The 22,251-nt window shown below is 42.1% G+C and overlaps 1 protein-coding gene across 5 annotated transcripts in view; it reads right to left on the bottom strand.

Moving 5' to 3' along the window:
* GPATCH2L (G-patch domain containing 2 like) overlaps positions 1–22,251 on the bottom strand; it is a 143,658-nt gene that overhangs the window by 36,586 nt on the left and 84,821 nt on the right. Inside the window, exon 10 of one of the 5 annotated variants that reach the window (XM_053601949.1) lies at positions 1,486–2,852. The exons of 3 other annotated variants lie outside the window; for them this stretch is intronic. In XM_053601949.1, the coding sequence (XP_053457924.1) occupies positions 2,815–2,852 (38 nt within the window). In that variant the 3' untranslated portion in view covers positions 1,486–2,814. Of the gene's footprint in view, positions 1–1,485; positions 2,853–3,784; positions 4,175–22,251 lie in introns of those variants that run through there. One more of the 5 variants, XM_053601950.1, reaches the window with a different exon arrangement.

Here is a 22,251-nt window from a genome sequence, read left to right on the forward strand (position 1 = left end):
AAAACAGCAAAGCAGTCCTGAGAAAGTGAGGTGCTTGCAGCTATGAAATCATATCCCTGCTTGTTCCTCTTTGGTTAGTGACAGTGGTCAGACTCTGGCCAAATGGATGCTCATAGGCAAGAACTTTTAGTTTCAGGTGACAATGTTGGAAAGAAGCCTTTGCCCAGCAAACTGGATCTTTAGCCAGCGTGCATTGACATACCCACATTTGCCACACATGGAGAATGTTGATCTCTTTAATTTTCAGAACATTATTAAGCTTCTGGGAGGTATCACCTGGTTGATTGCAACAGTGTTTTGCCCAAATGAGAATTATAACAAAAATTTGAAGATCCAATACTAGTCAGTACAGAATGTACGTACTTACAAAGTCTAAATATTTGCTTCTTTCTGATTCCAACATAGAGTTGCCTTAAACCTTGCCCAGATGGATCTCTGATTTGGGTTTTTGACTTTTCAAAAAACAAAGGCCATTTTTGTCTGATTCAGGATCAAAAAAAATGAAATGAGGATTTCCAAATGGACCACAACTAGTTGTCCAACGTAGGATAGGTTAGAGGAAAGGAAAGGAAGTTTCTTTAGAACAGTGGTTGTCAAAGCATGATCCCTAGACCAATAGCAACATCTAGAACCTTGTTAGAACTACAAATTCTTGGTCCTGACTACCTTATAACTACTGAATCAGAAACTCTGGGATGAGGCCTACCAATAGTGTTATAACAATCTTTTCTTTTCCTTTTTTCCCTTCTTCTTCTTCTTCTTCTTTCTTCTTTCTTCTTCTTCTTTTTTTTTTTTTTTTTATTAGAAATAGGGTCTCATTTGTTACCTGGGCTGGAGTGCAGTGGCATCATCATAGCTCACTGCAGCCTCAAATGCCTGGGCTCAGTTGATCCTCCTACCTCACCATTCCAAGTAGCGAGGACTACTACACATTCAGCTAGTTTTTCTACTTTTTATACAGATGAGGGGGGGGGTCTCACCACAATGCTCAGAAGAATCTCAAACTCCTGGCCTCAAGCAATCCTCCCACCTCAGCCTCTCAAAGTGCTAGGATTACAGGGATGAGGCATGGCATCCAGCCTTAGCAAGCATTTAAGGAGATTCTGATACATGCTCAAGTTTGAGAGCCACTGCTCTGGAAAAAGCCTAATACTAAATTCACTGCATGTATTTTAATAACTGGAGAAAGTGGCAGGGCTGCATAATTTCCCTTATTCTTGTTCCTGCACAAACACACCATTGCAGAAATTGCACAGAGAGATCAGGAGAAAGAACACACACAGCATGATGAATAACACCAACAACTGCTCCAGAGTCGGCACCAGAACCCAGATTCCCTGAGTCCGGGAAGTAGGAAACGCCTGTGTCTTTTCAAGAAGAAGGTGAGGAGGAGAAGAGGGGTGGGGGACAAAGGGAAGGTGGAAAAGAAGCAGGAGGAGGAGAAACAAAGCAAATACAGTAGTGTATTTTCAAACTTGATTTAATAAGACAATCACAGAATTCAAACGCCAGTGATCTTCACAGCAGCCTTAGTAAGAAACTTAAAAATGTTAAATAATTTTACGCCCCATAAAACTCATCATTAGCGAGGGTGTTGTTCACATCTTGAAAAGAACAAACATCCCACCAGAGACACATCTGGGGCTTCAGAACTTTCTCCCAAACAACTAGTTGGCTTTTATCTCATGCTCACTGTGAAGGGAATTGTTGATTATGTTTCCTTCTTCCAGAAAACTCAGAGCGAAATTAGCAAGTGAACATCAATCGGCCTTTGGTATGAGAGCCTCGTGTGGCTTCATCTCATTTTTCCTGCCTTTATTTCCCCTGCCTGGTTTTCCTCCCTTGCTGTCCTGTTTGTGTTTCTGTCAGACATCTCAAATCCTTTTAGGAATGAGGCTGGCAATAAGGACATTTAAAAAGGGGGAAAGAAGAGGAAGACTCTTTCCCCAAGCAATCTAGAAACCTCAGAGAGGCAGTTAGGGAGTGGCAGCCATGGGTCCAGCAGGGGAGAGGGGGCCCCCCTGATGCCATGGGGGCAGGCGGGGCAGCCTGAAGGCAGGAGCCTAGAGAGGGGAAGGTATTATAGCAGAAAAGCTCTTTGAACATGTTGTTTCCTAGGGTTAGGATGAGGGAGTTGGGAGGAGACATTGCCGTCTCACCTCTGTCTTTGAAATGGCCCAGTGTCTATCCCCCTCGGCCTTCCCACTTTAAGACTGGGTCAGTATCCACAGGGAATTGGCAAACCTGGGGTAGGCAGCCTGGATCCCAGCACCCTCCCTTTGGAGTAAGGCACGAGCCTCAGATCACCCTGATCCTGCTTTGCTCAGAGATCCTGGGGAGATGGGCCAGTGACATCAAGACGGATGATCAGAGCGCTTGTTCAGGCTTAGAGCAAACATGGAAATAATACTTGTCTTGATTTCCTGTCTATCTATTTCAGAACAGGTAAAAGGGTATTTTCCTTGGGTAGCCCCGTTGGAGGGACTCATTTCCGCGCCAAGGCAGTCAGATGGGAAGGGACTCAGGAGTCAGCCACAGGAAGCAAGCGAGGGTTTGGAGCCACCGTCTTCACCAGCCAGCAGCACTTCCCAGGAACATTTCCATAAACAGCTCTGTCAGGACTGCAGTGTCAACCTTGACCAGTCACTTCTGTGCCCGGTTCCATCCATAATGACACTTCTCTGCTGTCCCCTTCTCCCCGAGCATGACAGATGAGGGGCTTCACGGAACAAGTCCCAGAGCTGTGATGGGAATCCGTCTCGCTCCACTGCAGAAAATATATATATCCCCGTCCGGCTGTGAGGGATTCTCCCATTACTCATCTGCAGTTGTCCCACTGGTCTTCGCTTTGTCTTTTTATAATAAAAAATGAAAACAGGTTAAATGGCATATTCTGACAATGATTGCTTTCAAACACCCAAGCTGGACTGTGGGAGGAGGCAGAGAGGGCAGAAGGCTTTGGAGCCTTGGGCCATGGGGAAAGTGAGGACTGTCCAGACAGGGTGGCAGGGTGAGGGGCTTCCCAGAGCGGGCTCACGCGCACAGCGACCACACCGCCTCTGCTCTGGGCTGGATGGTTATGCTCAAGACCTTTTTGTCGGGAGCAATTTACAAGCATCGGGAAATCAGCCTGGGGAAGCTATGCAGAGGGGAGACTGTAAATCACACCACAAGCAGAAACAGTCATGGGGTAAAGAAAGTGCAGACACGCTCGGTGTTGTCTTGACAACTTCTTGACAAGAAACTACCAAGTCTGCAGAGAAGGTATATGCCCTTCCTCGGGGCACTCATAAAGGGGCAGCAGAAACTCCCCCTGGGGTCACTGTGGACAGGCTGGGAGGAGATCCTTGGGGAAGGCACGGGGGTGCGGCAATTGTCAGAAGGTACCCCAGTCAGCCTGGCTGGAAGGAGGGCCTGACCAAGTCAGTCAGTGCTGACATGGGCCACAGAACCACCTCAGATGCCACAACCCTCTGGTCAGTGGCTGGAGGACGCACGCAGCCGAAAGCTCAGCGTCTGACCAGTTCCTAGCTAGCCTTATTCATTCATCCAGTTCAACACAGGCCTAGTGGGTGTCTACCGTATTCACCTCCTATGCTGCCTGCCTGCCACAAACTTAGCCATTTCAAACAACACACACTTACCACCTGCGGTGTCTATGAGTCAGAAGTCTACACACAGCTTGGCTGTATTCTCTTTTAAGGGGCTCATGAGGCTGCAGCCCAGGTGTCAGCAGGAGACTGAGAAAATCCGCTTCCACACTCCCTTAGGTTGTTGGCACAGTTTATTTCCTTGCAGCTGCCAAACAGAGGTTCACAGCTTCTTTCTGGAGTCCACCCTCAGCTCCAGAGACTGCTCAGAGTTTCTTGCCATAGGGGCTTCCCCAACGTAGCTATTTGCTTCGTGGCATCTCAAAATCAGCAACAGAGGAGGGAAGGAGGGGTGGGGAAAACTGTTGGCAAGACAGAGTCCTTTATAATGTGACCATGGGCATGGCTTCCCATCATCTTTGCTGCAATCTCTTGGTTAGAAGCAAGTCACAGCCCAGGGAAGGGTTGGCTGTAAAGACCAAGAGGCAGGGATCCTGGGGACATCTAGTCTGTCTGCCACACCTACTGTTCTAGGCACCAGGGATACAGTAGTAGACATTAAGTCACGTCTTAGAGGGAGGCAGCTGGAGAGAGACAGAAGAGAGAATTCATGGATGGAAGGACAGATGTTGAATTGAAAATATATATCAAAAGGCTGGGCGTGGTGGCTCACTCCTGTAATCCTAGCACTCTGGGAGGCCGAGTGAGTGGATTGCTTGGGCTCACAGGTTCGAGACCAGCCTGAGTCAGAGAAAGATCACGCCTCTAAATATAGCTGGGTGTTGAGGCAGGCTCCCATCTATACTGTACTCCCATCTATTCGGGAGCCTGAGGCAAGAGAATTGCTTGAGCCCAAGAGTTTGAGGTTACTGTGAGCAAAGATGCCACAGCACTCTACTAAGGGTGACAAAGTAAGATTCTGTATCAAAAAAAAAAAAAAAAAGATGTATCCGTGCATCTCTATGAATCTCAATAATTTCTGGTCCTCATTTGAATCCTAATTTTTTAATGTAAAAAATCTGACATTTATGAAACAATTGGATATTTCAATGCCACTCGAATATATGATGACATTAAATAATTATTGGTCTTTTTAAAAGTATGATTATTGTATTTGTGAACTCTTTTTTTTTTTTTTCATTTTTTTGGCTGGGGCTGGGCTTGAACCCGCCACCTCCGACGTATGGGGCTAGCGCCCTACTCCTTTGAGCCACAGGCACTGCTGGTATTTGTGAACTCTTAATAAAGAATTTTTATCTTTTAGAAATTCAGACTGAACTACTAAAGATAAAATAGGTCCAGGAGATTTTCTTCAAAAAAATATGGGAGTAGGAGAAGGTGTAACTATGGATGAGTTAGGATTCCCAGGGGTTTACGGGGATGGGGATGGAGACGGGGTGATGGGTGTGTGGGAACTCAGTGGCCTATTTCATCAATTTGTGTAGGTGTTCAATATTCTTTTTTTTTTTGAGACAGAGTCTCACTTTGTTGAGTGCTGTGGCATCACAGCTCACAGCAACCTCAAACTCTTGGGCTCAAGCGATTCTCTTGCCTCAGCCTCACAAGTTATTGGGACTACCGGTGCCCACCACAACGCCTGGCTATTTTTTTTTCTTGTTGTTCTTGCAGTTGTCATTGTTGTTTAGCAGCCCTGGGCCGGGTTCAGACCCAACAGCCCTGGTGTATGTGGCCAGCGCCCTACCCACTGAGCTATGGGTGCCAAGCCTGTTCAAAATTCTTCATAATAAAACCTCAAAAATGGGCAGGTATTTGCCTTCATCGGTAATCAGAAATGCAAATGAAACCATTTTGTTTTATCAAATTGCCAGAAATTTTTTTTAAATGACAGCACCTTTTTCAAGTGAGCATGTGATAGAACAGAGGGGAGGGGCAGAAAATAAACCAGCGAACTCCTGGGAAAGCATTTTGGTAATATGTATAGAAGTGACTTAAAAATGTTCATATCCTTTGATCCAATAATTCCACTTGCAGGAATTTACCTTAAAAAGTAACCCTCAGAATTGGTGGCACCTGTAACTCGTAGGTAAGGAGGGTGCCGGCTACATATACAGAGGCTGGCGGGTTTGAACCCAGCCTGGCCTGCCCGGGCCAGCTAAAACAACAGTGACAGCTGCACAAACAAACAAAGCCGGGCACTGTGGCGGGTGTCTGTAGTTCCAGCTCCTTGGGAGGCTGAGGCAAGAGAATCGCTTAAGCCCAAGAGTTGGAGGTTGCTGTCAGCTGTGACACCACAGCACTCTACCCAGGGTGAGAGCTTGAGACTCTGTCTCAAAAAAAAAAAAAAGTAACCCTCAGAATGGACAATGCTTTATACACAAAGATATTTGTTACAGGGTGTGTAGAAAAGAATTCACTTTGCCCAAAGAGCAGTCCGGCCTTTGTCCTCAGAGAGGTGATCTTTTTCAGTTTTGTTTTGTTTCATACTAGGCATCTTTGTGTACGCAGGGAGGTGATCTTTAAAACTTCAGGGTGCCCTGCCTGATAAGAATGTCTTTGCTTGCCATGGGCCTTGACCCCTGGACAGCATAACACCGTGATTTATGATCTTTGGGCCACATACTATCTGCTCTACCTCTGGAAGGGCTGGAGATCAGCCACCTAGGCAGTTGACCACAGACCCCCCCAGTAATAACTCTGGACACCAAGGCTGGCGTAGCTTCCCTGTTCAGCAAAATTCTGTGCGTATCATCACACATCAGTGCTGGGGAAGTAACACTGCCCCCAAGTCCGTGGGTAAAGGACAACTGGAAGCCCCGTGCCTGGAGCTTTCCTGGACTCTGCCTCATGCATCTTTTCCCTTGGCTGATTTTAATCTGCGTCTTTTAACTATAACCAACCACAATGGTGAGTGTACCAGCTAACAGTGACTTCTGGGAGTCCTTCTAGCAAATTGTCACCTCTCAGCATGGGTTTTGGAACACCCTTGGACTTGCAATTGGTGTCACAAGTGCAGGTGGTCTTCTGCATTGTGTTCCTCTAATCTCACTTGGGGTTATTTATAAAAGAAAAAAAAAAATGCCTGGGAACAACTCCAATGTCCAATAATGGGAGAATTATGTGTTTCATGTACTCAGTATTTTGCAGCCATTAAATGCAGCACTTACAAAAATGTATATTATTAATAATACGGGAGGAAGGCTATGTACCATGTCAAACACACATGTACAATATGACTAGGTACATGTAGATTTCAAAATACACACAGAATAACATCGCATGCATTATACCCAAATGCTAATGAGTAGCTCTGTGGGGGTAGTAATATTTGTTTTTTATTTCAGGTTAATTAGAGAGTACAAAGAATTAGGTTACAGTGTTTGCATTTGTTAGGTACAGTCCCTGTTGTAGTGGTGTCCCGCCCCCAGGAGGTGGGCCATATACTGGGAGTAGTAATATTATGTATTATTATTTTTGCATTTTCCACTACTCGAAAAATTTAAAGTGGTCTCCAATATGCTAATATTCATAACTTACTTTGATGGCCGGACGTGTGTGCATACAGTGTCTTATTCTAGTCGTATTAGGGAGCATTCCATAGTGTCAGGAGGAAGCTCAAATGACTCTGTCACTAAAAATGCCACTAAAAGGAAAGAAAGGGAGATGGACTATACGGAGCTGCCAACAGAGCTCGGATGGGCAGAGAAGGTGGTAGGAAGCCCTGAGAACAGTGCCAGGTGGTGCTGTAGGGCCGAGGGCCGAGTCTATAACAGGAGCTTCAGCCTGGAAAACCCTTGGCGTCCCTTTCTCGTCAGTAGGCACAGCAAAGCGCTTCCTTTCTGAGTGAGGCAAAGGGGCCTTGAATTGATACCCTGCTCAAAACACTTTCCTAAATATTGCCTCTATTCTCCTGGGCTTCCTGACATAGAATCTTGGCAGACTGGAATGTGAACAGAAACTTTAATAAACAAGCTGAGTTTTGGCTAAGGAGTGTCAGAAGGCGGAAGCCAGCAATGAGTTGAGATTTGCAAAAAGAGCCCAGGGCATCAAAAACGGTTTTTGCTTTTTATAATTAAATCTAGGGCAAGTAGAAAAAAACATGACACAGGCCATCACTTAGGAGAGGTAGTGATTTTTATCAGGAATAAAGGCACGACTTCTACACCTCCACTTGGTTCCATCTTTTCTGTCAAATAAAATCTTTACTATAAAATGGGTGACACAAACATTGATAAGAAGGAATTTAAGCTCTGAGAGAAGAGATTATAAACATGCACCTGTTTTCTAGCTATGCTAATGAATTAAAGTTGTTTACTTCAATGAACTACTTTCCAGGATGCTGATAACCCTTGCAAACAGGATTGCTAAATTGTTGTCAGGGATCTTTGATGGCAAACAGGAGAACAGAAGGTTCTAGAAGATGAGGTTTGGTGCTTTTATAACAAATTACAGCCGAAGTATAATGCATTACATTTCGCTACATATTTTCCCACAAATTCTTGCTTGTTCTTCTTAATGCACAAGTATAGTTGAACCCTATGAGTGTATAAATGTCACCAGAAATGTTAAAGTCCCATTCAGAGGCTTGCAGGGATGATCAGAGGGAGGGAAATAATTATTCCCTCCATCTTACAGTTGAGGAGGCTGAAGCTCAAATAGACTCACTCACCCAAGGTCCTGCTGGTGATTCATTTGCAAATATAGGCGCTACTAATGCCCCTCAAGCAAGAGCCTAAGATTCTAAATAAACTCTGAGCACTTAGAAAACAACATGGTGCTCATTATGACTCTGCACAAGTTCATTTACAACCCGCACATCACGTCAGATTGACATCATTTCTATCTTTGCCATGTTAGATTCTTGGATCTGATATACATCCATATTTCAAATCAAGGATTTCCTACTCCCTTCCCCGTCAAGGACAAGGCTGGGCTGTCCCTTAGTGGATGCTAGAGAAAAGAGGTGCCAACCAGGCAATTTGGCAAGTTGTGTTAGTGGGGTTAGTACTGAGTCTGGGTAGGCTGGGCTTAGAGCCTGGTTACTATGGAAACCTGCATTTCACCTTGCTTGGGGTCCTATTGCTTTAGACCAGTGATTTTGAACCTGTGTACTGTGAGAGGATCTTAGGTGTGCAGTGAAAATTTTAAAGATCATTAATTAAATTAGTTTTGAAAGAGGTTCAAAGCACTGTGGGTTTTTTTACTCTTTTTTTTTTTTTATCAACATAATTTAAGTGTGCCATGAAAGTTTAACTATAAGTTCGAGTATGCTGTGAGATGAAAAAAAGGTTGAAAAACATTGCTTTAGGCATTAGACAGTAACTCTGAGACATTTAAGGGACACAGTGGGCTGTCCTGGGGAAATGTCAGAGAACTCACAGAACTGAAAGGAAAGTTCTGAGAGGCAAGCCGAGGATGTCCAGGGGAACTGGCCCCTCTGGGCACAGTCGCTGGAATTCATACCTCAGAATGTGCCTGGGGCAGGCGGCTGTCCCTACCACTCCATCAAGATGGAAAGCTCCAGACATCAAGCCCCAATGCTAGCTTTAGTAATTATGCCCACCCCCTGAGCTTAGAGAAAGGAAGGAGGAGAGATTTCATCTAACCTTATGACAGGAGAGGGGAAAAGGACAGATGCCCAAAAGAAAATCAAGGCTGCTGCTGGAAATAAGACCAGGATCCATTGAATCAACCCTTCAGCAGGGCCCAAACAGGGCAGGTTTTAGAAAGAATCTCTGTTTTCAGGGCCCATGTTGATGCACGGAGGGACCACAGTGAGAAAAACACTGTTCCTCCCACGAAACATTAATAAGGTAGGACAGATAGAGAACAAATGGGAAAGTGCTTCCTAAGTGGAAAGGAACCCTAAGATGCTCACTGTCATTTCTGACAGGCTGGGAGGAAGAATAACTTCTCTGATCAGCACATTCTGAGAAGGAACAGAGCGTGCTCTGCCCAGCCCCTTCTGGGCTCTCCTCTGAAGCCCACCTGCGCCCACCGCTGTGATCTGGCCTGGAAAAGGAGCTATCGGAATGATGAATCCAAAGCCCTACACTCCACTCACAAAGCTGACAACTGCAGCTCCAGGACTCGTCCTCTCATTTTTGCCAGTGATGGAGACCAAAATAGAAAAGGTATGCTTAGCAAATTTGTAAATTAACAAAAGCTGCAAATGAAAGAGAATGCTTTCAATGGCAAAATCTGATTTTAAAAGAGTTCCAAATAGTGGAGCAGCAAACAAATCTAACACAATTGTCACAGTTGTATGGTTCCCCATGTAGATCCAAATAAAGCCAAATCATACATGTATAGGACATAAAAATATGGCTTCAGCTGTAGCATGCATTGAAAAAGCAAAGATTAGCTGGGCATGGTGGCAGGTGTCTGTAGTCCCAGCTACCCTGGAGGCTGAGGCAGGAGAATTGCTTGAGCCCCGGAGATCAAGGCTGCAGTGAGCTATGATCACTCCAGCCTGGGTGACAGAACAAGATCCTGTCTCTTAAAAAAAAAAAAAAATTAAATATAAAACCAAAAAATGCAAAGACATTTTAGATTAAAGCTAACTTAAAACAAGTCCAAAGGATGTCTTCCAAAGCTAGCTAAGTGAACGTAGTATGGAAAAGGAAGAAGGCATTTCCTGCTTAGCTCCAGGTAAGACTGGGGGTTGGGGAGGAGCAGGGAGGCTGTCCAAAGAATCCGAAAGGGGAAGAGCCCCTGGTATGTTTCCAAGCCAAAGGTTTTGATGAACGACCAGACATGAAGGCTAAATCGAAGGAACTCAACAGGATTATGAATGGAAGAGTCAGGAGTTGGGACCCAAGGAGTGGCACTAAGTGAAAGAAGTGGGAGCATATGGAGAGATTACTACAAACAGCAGCCATGAGCATCTGCAAGTAAATTTGGGTAAAGCATAAGAAAATACTTTCTAAGAGTTGAGCTGCTTTTTTTTTTTTTTTTGAAACACAGCACAGTCACTCTGATACACTGGGTAGAATGCCATGGCGTCATAGCACACAGCAACTTCAAACTCTTGGGCTTGAGCAGTCCTCTGGCCTCAGTCTCCTAAGTAGCTGGGACTACAGTCATCTGCCATGATGCCTGGCTAGTTTTCCTATTTTCAGTAGAGTCGGGGTCTCGATCTTACTCAGGTTGGTCTCGAACTCCTGAGCGGTCCTTCTGCCTAGGCCTCCCAGAGTGCTAGGATTGCAGGCGTGAGCCAGCATGCCCAGCGAGTTGAGCTTCTTGACAGTGGAAGAACAACAGAAGGCAGAAGGCATGTTCAGGCAACCATAGGGGTTACCAGGAAGACTGCGGTGAACCCACATAGCAGATGGGGCCTGGGGCTGGACCACAGATTTAAGTCTCTCCCATTCTGAATTTCTTTGATTCTATCCTGAAATTGTGAGTACATGGACTTGTTTTGAATGCAAGCACAACATCCAGTGTATTAGGGAATGTCAGTCCTTTATAAAGTTCACAAAAGCCACCCCTAAGCTGCCATATTTGATAGTTAGCCAAGCTCCTGATGTAAGAGTTCAATGAAATTAAAGTCTCGTTTAATTGCCGGTGGAGAGTTTGCACTCACCTGGCTGTGGGCTGCAGCCCTCTGGATGGAAAGCATGTCTGAGTCAGTGCCTCTCTGTCAGGAGGCAGATGGAAGCGGCCACATGACCTCTGGTTCCACATCCATTCCACCAAATGGAGAGACATGACAAGCCTTTTATTTTCAGGACAGAGCATCATTGATTATTCCCCGTTAATGCTTCCCTGTCAATGGCAGGCAGGGACTAGAGGGAAATGGAAGGATGTGATATCCGGGCCCCCCAAAGGGAAAATCAATGTGCTATGGTTTGATATTTCATCCTCGGATAACCTCTTTCTCCAAGCTCCAACCCACAGGCCACTGTTTCTCTCTCCACCAATTCCACCAGACATTACCACTCCCTCTCACACTCACCAAAGAACAGGGAGGGAGGAGGGAGGAGAGAGGAAGGGGTACCAGAAATGATTTAAACTCTGCTTTCATTTTCTTTTAGTAATGTGTAGAATACAGGTACACTGAGACCTTCCTCAGCAGTCTCGGATCAGAGGGGAAGAGACCCTGGTCTAACTTATTACAGATGCATCCAGCAGCCAGCTACTCTCAAAGGATGACCTTGGAAAATCGACAGCCTAGAAACTGCATGCCCCCTGGCACAATGCTGAAGTTACAAGTTCCGAGCAAGAGGCAAAAACTTGTAAAGCAGGGAGGTGAGAGGGAAGAAGCAACCTCTTTCTTTGTACACACACACACACACACACACCCCATACCAAACGCTAAAATTATTATGTTCCTCCCTTCCCAAAAGGAACCCAATATTCGAAACAAAACGCTTATGAATCTTGGATGTGACAGAAAGGGGAATTTTTGTTCCTTCTGGGGTTTCAAAGGTTAAGAGGAAACAACACTATTATCTTTTAAATAGGGACGCAAAATAGTGCTATCTGGACACCTCCTGCTATACTAGCCTTTTGATTGCAGACAAGGCTTCTTGTTATTATGTAACCTCATCCGTGCTGCAGCCACATAGACCCATAACCAGCCATTGTATCTGGAAGACACTGGGTTGTCTAGGCTATTCCCCATTTCTATAAGAGTTACCCCAGCAGAAGAGAGCTGATGGTTTTCTCCACTTTCCTAGATCCCTGACTCCAGGGATCCTGGCTTGAGCTCTGTCCCTGGGAGAGGCTAGACCAAGTGACCTCCACTGAGCTTTCCAACTCTCAGACTCTGCCATTGAGCTCCAGTGGCTGGGCCAAGAAGTCTGTTTTCTGCTTGTAGGGGGTATTGAGCAACTAACATTTTACGTATCTACACAGAGAAGATATAAATTCTACTACTGTTCTAGTAAGTAGTACTTTCCCCAACTCATTCCTAAGTGTGTAGGACTGTTTCTATGTTACAAAAAGGACCTACTTTTTAATATCTCAAAGGCAAGCATCTTAGCAGAAACATGATCCATTTTATGTTACTCATTTCCCAATGACCTGCAAGGATGCTGCCCCTGAGGCTGCACATCGTGAGCCCGCTAGGCAGGATCTCTGCGCATCCCTGGAGTCATCTCTCCATAGGGAATCAACTTCATCCCTTGGGTTTCATCCCATTCATTAGCTGGTCACAGTCATTTCTGCTTGAGTCCCTCTCCCCTGAGCCTGGGGCTCCACTGGCCTCATCTCCCCACAGCCTGGGCTCTTTCCTCTACACCACACTGGCCAGGCAGGTGCTCAGCCATCTTGGGGTTAAGAGAAAGGTGCTAAAGACAAACATGGGCAGCCACTTAGTCCTACGCCTGTGATATCCTGGGACTTACAGAGCGAATGCTGGGGTCAGAATCAGAACAGATGCTGGGGTCAGAATCCCAGCATGTCCTTTGCTGTGGAAGTGACTTTGCAAACCACATGGAGGCTTATATATGGCCTGACAGCCTATTCTAAAGAAAATGCTACTGGCCCTTGAAGATCCCCAAACCTGGGAGTGGCTAGAGCCCTCAGACTGCCCAGGAGGGAGGAACTCTGCACAGCACTCCCCTGGCTTCAAGGGGAAGTGGGTCTGCACATGCCCTACTCCAGGCTCTCAGTCAGATATCCCCCTATACTCAAAAAACATTTATCCATGCTCACACTTTTTCTTTTCTTTCTTTCTTTTTTTTTTTTTTTTTTTTGTGACAGGGTCTTGCTCTATTGTCCAAGATGGAATGCAGTGGTGTGACCATGGCCTCCAACTCCGGGGCTCAATTGCTTTTCTTCCTGAATGGCTGAAACAGTGATTGTGTACCAGGGCACAATGGTATGCTGTGAGAGGGTCTTAGGTGTGCAAAAAAAAATTTTTAAGATCATTAATTAAATTATTTTCTAAAGACGCTCTAAGCACAGTAAGTATATATTTTTCACTCTTCTTTTGTTTGATCAACATAACTTAAGTTTAAGTTAAAATTCAAGTACACCATGAGAGAAAAAAGGATGAAAAACACTGCGCTGGGACTACAGGCACCGTCACACCTGGCTTATTTTGCTTTGTTTTCATTGAATACAACATACTTCCAGAAAATGCCCAATCACAAGTGTACACATCCATGAATTTTCACAAAGAGAACTGTCTTAGTTTATTTTGTGTTGCTATAACTCAATATCAGAAACTAGGCAATTTATGGAGAACAGAAATTTATTTATCACAGTTCTGGAGGCCGGCAAGTCCAAGATCAGGGCACTGGTCTCTGGCGAGGACCTTCTTTCCGCATCCTCACATAGTGGAAGATGGAAGGGGCTAGCTCACTCCCATGAGCCCTTTCTATCACAGCATTACTCCATTCATGAGGCCATACCCTCATGACCTCACCCTCATTAGGCCCTACTTCCCAACACTGTTGGATTAGGAATTAAGTTCCCAACATATGAATTTGGAAGGAGACATTCAGACCGTAGCAAGAACATGCTTCCTGAAAAAAGGCATAGAACATTATCACAATTTCCAGAGGCCTTTTGTCTCCCTCCAGTTGCTACTTACTCCTACAGGCAGGCATACTCCTGATGAGTAACAGCAAGGTTCAGCGTTGCTTCTTCCCAACTTTACATAAATGGAATTAGGCAACATGTTCTAATCTTCGACTTATTTTGCCAACACTGTATTTCTGAGATTTGTCCATGTTGTTACAGATAGTTTGTTAATCCTCATTTCGATATACTGTTCTATTATAGGAATGCATCACAACTTATGAATTTATTACTCTGCTGATGGGTATTTGCATCATTTCCAATTTGGGCGGCTATATGCAGTGCTGCCCTGTACATGTTTTGGCACCTGTCTGTACATACTCATTTCTATGGGATATTTACTTAAGAGTGGAATTGCTAGGGCATTGGTTATACACATGCACAACTTTAAGGGACGTTGTCAAATAACTTTTCAAAGTGATTGTACCAGTTTATACCCTGACAGCCGTTTACAGGAGTGTCTGTTGCTCTCTTAGGGCTGTCTGTTGTTTTAGTTTTAGAGATTGTGTTGAGTGCATAGTGGTCTCACATTTTGGCTTTAATTTGGATGTCATTGATGACTAATGATGTTTGAGGACTTTCTCATGTGTGCTCAGCTATTTGCATTCTCTTTTGTGAAAACATTCTCTTTTGTGATGTCTTGTTCAGGTCATTTGCTCATAATTCTGTTAAATTATCTATTTAACTCATTTGTAGTAGTTTTTGAAATAGATTCCGTATGCAAGTCCTGTGTCATATAATTGTATTGTAGATATAAACTCCTACCTAACGGATTGCCTTTTTGCTTTTAATGAGGTATTTTGACAAATAAAAGATTTAAATTTTTTAATATCATCTGATGATTCATTAATATTATGTTTATTAATATTAATCATTTGCTTTTTCTTTCTGGGTAGTTCATTTTGTATTCCGGAAAATCCTTACCTACTCCAAGATAATGAAGGTATTTTCCTATTTATTTAAACCATAAGCTTTATTTTTTCCTATTTTAACCTTTATTATGCAATCTATGTTGTAGAAATAGGGATAGAGATTTATATTATACACAAGTATCTGAGCTCACACCATTTATTGAAAGGTCATCCACCCCTCCCTGTACTGGTTTGTTACCTTTTTCCATAGCCAGGTGACTATCTGAGTGTGGGTCAGCTTCTGGACTCTCCGTTCTGTTCCTTTGTTTTGTGTATCCTTGTAACACCACCACATGGTATTAATTACAATAACTTTATAAGAAGTCTTGATAGCTGGCAGTGTGTCTTCCAACTTTGTTCCTTCAACACTGTCTTCTTTATTATTGCTCTTTAATGTTCCCGCATACATTTTAGAATCAGCTTATTAATCTCTCCCAAGAAATCTGCTGTTATTTTGACTGGTGTTGCATTAACTTTATAGACCCAGTTTGGAAAGAACCGACATCTTTACCATATTGAGCCTTCCAATTCATGAACACAACTGATCCCTCCTTTTATTTAGGTCTTCTTTATTGTCTCTCATAATGTTCATCATATATTTTTTTTCACATCTTTCTATTATTTTGAAGAGTGCGTTTAAGACTGATGTCATTCTTTAAATGTTTAAAAGAATTTGCTAGTGAGAAAATCTGGACCTGGAGAATTGTTTGTGAGAAAGTTACAGTTCAACTTCTTAAACAGATATAAGCCAATTTTTCTCTTTCACTCTGGAGGTGATAAATTGTGTTTTCCTAGAAATTCCATTTCATGTGGATTTAAAGAAATTTACTAACATAAAGTTCTTTACATTATCTTCTTATAATGTTGGTATTTGTGCTTTTCTTACTTTTAAAAATAGGTTTTGTTTTTCAGAGTAGTTTCAGGTTCACAGCTAAATTGAGCAGAAACTGTAGCATTCCCATGTACTCACTCCCTACACACATGTGGCCTCCCCACCAGAGAGAAGTAATTATTACACTCAATACATCACAGCTTATAATACAGGACAGATCTTTACCACCCAAAGTCCACAGTTCACAATCTACTACTGGTGGTGTACGTTCTATGGATTTTGACAAATACTTGTATATAATGACATGTATCCATCATTACACTATCATACAGAGTATTTTCACTGCCTTAAAAATCTCCCATGCTCCACCTATCCACCCCCCGTCCCCACTAACACGTGGCAATCACTGATTCTCTTCCTATCCCTATAATCTTGCCCTTTCATATACCATAGAACTTCTATAAGTTAACCACCCGGGGGACTGTAACAAGCTGGGCAACATACAGAGGTGGTCAGTGTTAGGAACCAGGCCTACTGTACTGATCGTACATGTGGTACACGTTAGGTCTATGAAAATTAGGTCAACACAAGGAGGTGATCAGTGTAGGAAGGTGCTCAACTACAGAGGTGCTTACTGTAGTTGGAATTATATGATATTTAGCCTTTTCAGTGGGGTTTCTTTCACTTAGTAATACACATTTAAATGTCTGCCATGTCTTCTCATGGCTTGATAGATCGTTGCTTTTTAGAAGTGAATCATATTCCATTGTCTGGATGTACCAGTTTATTTATCCATTTACCTACTGCAAGACATCTTGATTACTTCCAAGTTTTGGCAAATATGAATAACATCTATGTGCAGGTTTTTGTGTAGACTTAAGTTTTTAGGTCAAGAAGCATGATTGCCAAATTGTATGGTAAGAGAATGTTTAGTTTTGTAAGAAACCTCCAAACTGTCTTCCGCGGTGGCGGTACTTACTGTTTTCCACCTCCACCAAGAATGAATGAGAGTTCCTGTTGGTCCACGTCTTCATCAGCATTTGGTGCTGTCCATGTTTTGAAAAACTGCCATTGTCATGGGTATGTGGTAACAGCTCATTAATTTTTATATTGCGATTCTCTAATGACATATGATGAGCTTCTTTTCATATGCTTATTTCCATCTGTATATCTTCTTTGGGGAGGTATCTGTTCAGACCTTTTGACCAGTTTTTCATTGGGTGATTTGTTTTCTTATTTCTGAGTTTTGAGAGTTCTGTCTGTAGTTTGGATAGCAGTGCTTTGTCAGCTACGTCTCTTGCAAATATTTTCTGTCTGGGTGGCTTGTGTTCTCATTTTCTTGACTTTCTTTTTTAAACTTGTCTTGTTGGTAGTTTATCAATTCTACTAGACTATTCAAAGAATTAACCTCTGGATTTGTTGCTATCCTTTTTGTACTTTTTGAGATGTCTACTTAGACTGATTAGACTTGAACTCCTTCAAGTTTCACACACACGTCATTTAGTTCAAAATACTGTCTAACATCTACTGCAATGTATTTCTCAACTATCAGTTACTTAGAATGCTTACTTTCTAAATATTTGTGGATTTTCTGATTACCTTTAAAAATTGATGCTAGAGTAATTTCACATTGGTTAGAGAACATATTTCAGATGATTTCACCCTTTGGAATTTATTGAGACTTCCTTTAAGGACCAGCATCTGGTAAATTTGGGTGAAGGTTCCATGGGCAGAAGAATTCGCTGGCTCTGAAAAACCACCCCAGCACCAAGTAACTTCCTTTCGAAACAACTTGTGTAATCTCTTCTCCTGCAACAACCCTAACCTTTCCGTTTGTTCTCTGGACATATGAGGAGGCTACTCTATAGTCTGCATGTATGTCTCAGACTGCAATTCTATTTCTTGTGTATTATTCCCAAATAAAATCTTTTCACTGGCTGGGTGTGGTGGTGGTGCACACATATAGTCCAAACTACTTTTTTTTTTTTTTATTGTTAAATCATAGCTGTGTACATTAATGCCATCAAGGGGTACAATGTGCTGGTTTCACATACAATCTGAAATAGTCTCATCAAAGTGTTCAAACTACTTTTGAGGCTGAGGTGGGAAGATTGCTTGAGCCTAGGAGTTTGAGACTGCAGTGAGCCCTGATGACACCAAAGCACCAACAGCCTTGGCCAAGGTGTGACTCTGTCTCAAAACAAACAAATAAACTTAGGATATGGAGATTTGTCTCGAGGTATTTTTTGTGTTGAATTCATAAGTCATTTCACATGTATAGATACAATGTTATCTGTAGGACAAATTCCTAGGATTTCTGAGTTTAAAAATGTAACGTGCCTTTGTAATTTTGATAGATACTGCCAACTTCTGTAGTTTACACTAATTTATACAATGTGTGAGTACCCACTTGACTACATACTTGCCATGATAGTGTGTTATCAAACTTATTTTTGATAGGTGAAAATTTTCTCTTATTAAACATTTTCATGTGCTTAATAAGATTGACAAGTGTGTCATTTGTATTTTCTATTCTATGAAATTTCTGTTAATTTCCTTTGCCCATTTTTTGTGGTGGATTGCTGATTTATTTCTTTTTGGTTTGTAGAGACTCTTCCTATTTGAGATAAATTAGCCCTCATCTTGGTGGAGTTACAAATATCCTGTCCAGGTTCCCATTTCCATGAGCCTACGGTGCTATTGTCATGAAGAAATTCCTCATCTCTATCAAGTTCAATTTAGTAGACTTTCCTCTTTTGGCTTCTGGTGTTTGTGTCATATTTAGAAAGGCCTTCCCAACTCTTTGGGTAATAAAATAGTACTTTTAGAGTTTTGTTTTTTCAATGTTTAAATCTCTGGACTGTTTGCAATTTATCCTGGTATAAGAGGCAAAGTATGGATTCAACCTAATTTTTTTCCAGAGCACTACACAGCGGTCCCCACCCCATTTACTGAATAATTACTGAATAATCTGTTTCCCCCCATTGAAAAGCCACTATTATCACATCCCCAATTCCCATTTGTGTTTAGATATATTTCTAAACTGTTCTCTTTGGCCGGGTGCGTGGCTCACGCCTGTGATCCTAGCACTCTGGGAGGCCAAGGCAGGTGGATTACCCGAGCTTAGAGGTTCAAGACCAGCCTGAGCCAGAGTGAGACCCTGTCTCTAACAAAAAAAAGAAAAAAGCTGGGTGTTGTGGCAGGCGCCTGTAGTCTTGCAAATATTTTCTCTCTGTCCTTAGGCCCAGCTACTTGCAAGGCTGAGGTAAGAGAATTGCTTAAGGCCAAGAATTGGAGGTTGCTGTGAGCTATGATGCCAGACCACTCTACCAAGCACCACAAAGTGAGACTCTGTCTCAATAAAAAAAAAAAAAAAAATACGATAAATAAATAAATAAACCGTTCTCTTTTACTCATCTGTATGACTACTCATAAACTGGTATCATACTGCTTTAATTGCTATGTGTAAAATGTATAAATTTTAATATCTATAGAGTTAGTCTCTTTCCATCACTAATCCTCTCTTTCCTGGCTATTCTTACTTGTTTTTATACATGAACTTCAGAATCAGTTTATGTAAATCTTTTTTAAAAATCCTACAGGTATTTGTGTCGGAGATGACGTTAAATTTGTAGATGAACTGAGGAGAAGTGCTAGGTTTGTGATGCCGATCGCTCCTTTGCAAGAACATGGTACGTCTTTCCATTTGTTCCAGTCTCATTTTGTGCCTCTCATTAGCATCTAAAAGTTTTCTACAAATAATATTTCTAAAATGTATTCCTACGTATTTTATAATACCTTTTGTGTTTTCCACTGCTGTTGTCTCCTCTTCCTTTGCAGCTTGAAATTGGACATTGTGTGTACAAAAGCTTCTGATTTCTGAAAATTAATTTATTGAGTCCTTGCTTTCTTTGTGAATTTTTAGTCAGTCTTTAGTTTCTAGGTAAACAAGTCAATCATATCATCGGCAAATTATAATTTTCTCCTATCTTCTCTTTTAATTTCTCCTTTCTTCTTCAACTTCTTTTTCCTATCTAATTATTTCATCTAAGTCCTGCAGAACAATTTTAAATAATAGTGATGATTGTTATCATCACTTTGTCTTGTTCCTGACTGTAATGAAATTGCTTCTGGTATTCTCAGATGCAGGCTTTGGATTGAGATAAATATATTTTCTCCTATTAAGGACACACCCAGCCATTCCTAAAAGTAAATGATCCTTGCGTTCCTGAAATAAGACTTATTTAGTCATGGCAAATTACTCTTTTATCTGGAGCCAGCTTGACTGGGTTCAAATCCTAGCACCATTACTTACTAGTATTTTGTGTTCAGGCATAATCCTTTATATATTTGGGGCTCAGTTTCCTTATCATTCAAATGGGAAGGATAGGCTGGGCATGGTGGCTCATGCTCGTAATCCCAACACTTGGGAGGCCAACTTGCCTGAGTTCACAAGTCCAAGATCAGCCTGAGCAAGTGCTAGACTCCATCTCTAAAAAATAGATGGGTGTTGTGGTGGGCGCCTGTAGTCCCAGCTACTTGGGAAGCTAAGGCAAGAGGATCGCTTGAACCCAAGAGTTTGAGGTTGCTGTGAGCAATGATGCCACAGCAAGGATGACAAAGTGAGACTCTGTCTCAAAAAAAAAAAAGAAAGAAAGAAAAAAGGGGAAGGATAAGAACATCAGCTTATTAGGTTACTGTGAAAGTCAACTGACTGCATCTTTTCCTATGTTTGAGAGTTCACTGAAATAAATGTGCATTTATTGCAGTGAACTGTCTGCTCATATCTCTTCCACATTTTTCTATAGAATATTCTCTATTTTTATATTCTCTATAAATTAGGGACAGTTACCCTTAATCTGTGATGTAAATTGCATACATGTCTCTGGGTTATCAATTGCAGTTTAGGTAGGTTACATTATAACACATGTAAAAGTTTTTTTTTTGTTTTTTGTTTTTTTTTTTTTTTTGGCCAGGGCTGGGTTTGAACCCACCACCTCCAGCATATGGGACCGGCGCCCTACTCCTTGAGCCACAGGCGCCGCCCACATGTAAAAGTTTTTTAAATGTAGTCAAATATGTCTCTCATTGTATCTAGATTTTAAGTAGTAGTTTAATGTGGAAGATTACATTATTGGCCCAAATTCAACTTTCCCTGAATCTTCACACTTTGCCATGTGAATTTACATTCCTTTCCTCAAAGGGGTGGCGTGTGTTTTCCTGCTGGTCCAAAGTAGGTGAGGGACACTGGGACAGAGCTGTCCCGGCTGAACTCAGTGACACCACTAAGCAACCGGTGACCAATACAGTTCCCACTTTGAGGCTACAGAGCAGGGGTTAAAAAAAAATTGTTTCATTAAATAAAAGGTTAAATAGCACATAACTTAGGGTCGGCAACTCCATAAAGTCTCTATTTCATTTTCTCCTTTTTTATTGAACCCTTTAGAAGTGAAGAAAAACCATTCTTAACTTGCAGTATCCCCCAAACAGACCTTTGGCCAGATTTGGAATTCATTCTTGGTTTCTTTTTTCCTTTTCTTTTCTAGTGATTGCATGGTTTATATTATACAATTAAATCTCTCATCAATCTGAAAATTATCCTGACATGTGGTGTGAGAAACAGATCTAGTTTTTTTTTCCTACATCCAGTTATCCCATCACCACCCATCTTTTCCCTCAGTGTCTTAGGACACCACCTTTACTGTGTCCTGAATTTTCACGTGCAGTTGGGCCTATGTCTGAACTTTCTATTTTGTTCCATTGATCTGTCTATTCATGTGCCTGGACCACACTTTGAGGCTTTGCCTTTTACTATGTAGTAAGACTAACCCTCTCCAGTCCATATGCTCTTTTTCAGGGTTTTCTTGCCCCGTTTTTGCTCATTTTTTCTTCCAAGTGAACTTCACAATCAACTCCACAAAAAGAACTGATGGCATTTGGGGATCATATAAAATCTTTCTGTAATGAACACACACTCCCAGATTTTAAACTATTTGTTAGATTTGTTAAATGTTACAGGAGTAATCAGCATTCTATTTCTCCTGATTGAGTTTTGGTAAATTATATTTCCCTAGAATTTTTCCTTTTTGTCCAAGCTTTCAAATTTATAGGTTAAAGATTTTCACAATATTATTTTTATAAACTTTTTCATCTCTGCTGTACCTGTTATTTACTGTTTGGGAATAGGAATATCAGGAAATAATGTACCTATTATTTCCTTCTTTGGTTTGTGTTTTTTAACTGTGAGCTACCTATATTTATAACTTTATCTGGGAAGAGTTCTTTGATCCCTGGATTGAAGTTTCATTTCTGCAGAGACAATTTCGGATTGCTTCTGGTAGTTTTCTAGGGTTAATACTGACCTCAGTCCACTGTAAATTAAATTTCCATTTGCAGTATTTTGGACCACACAAGCAGTATAAATTTGGGC

This window comes from Nycticebus coucang, chromosome 9 (genome assembly GCF_027406575.1).
Source record: "Nycticebus coucang isolate mNycCou1 chromosome 9, mNycCou1.pri, whole genome shotgun sequence".
NCBI lineage: Eukaryota > Metazoa > Chordata > Mammalia > Primates > Lorisidae > Nycticebus > Nycticebus coucang.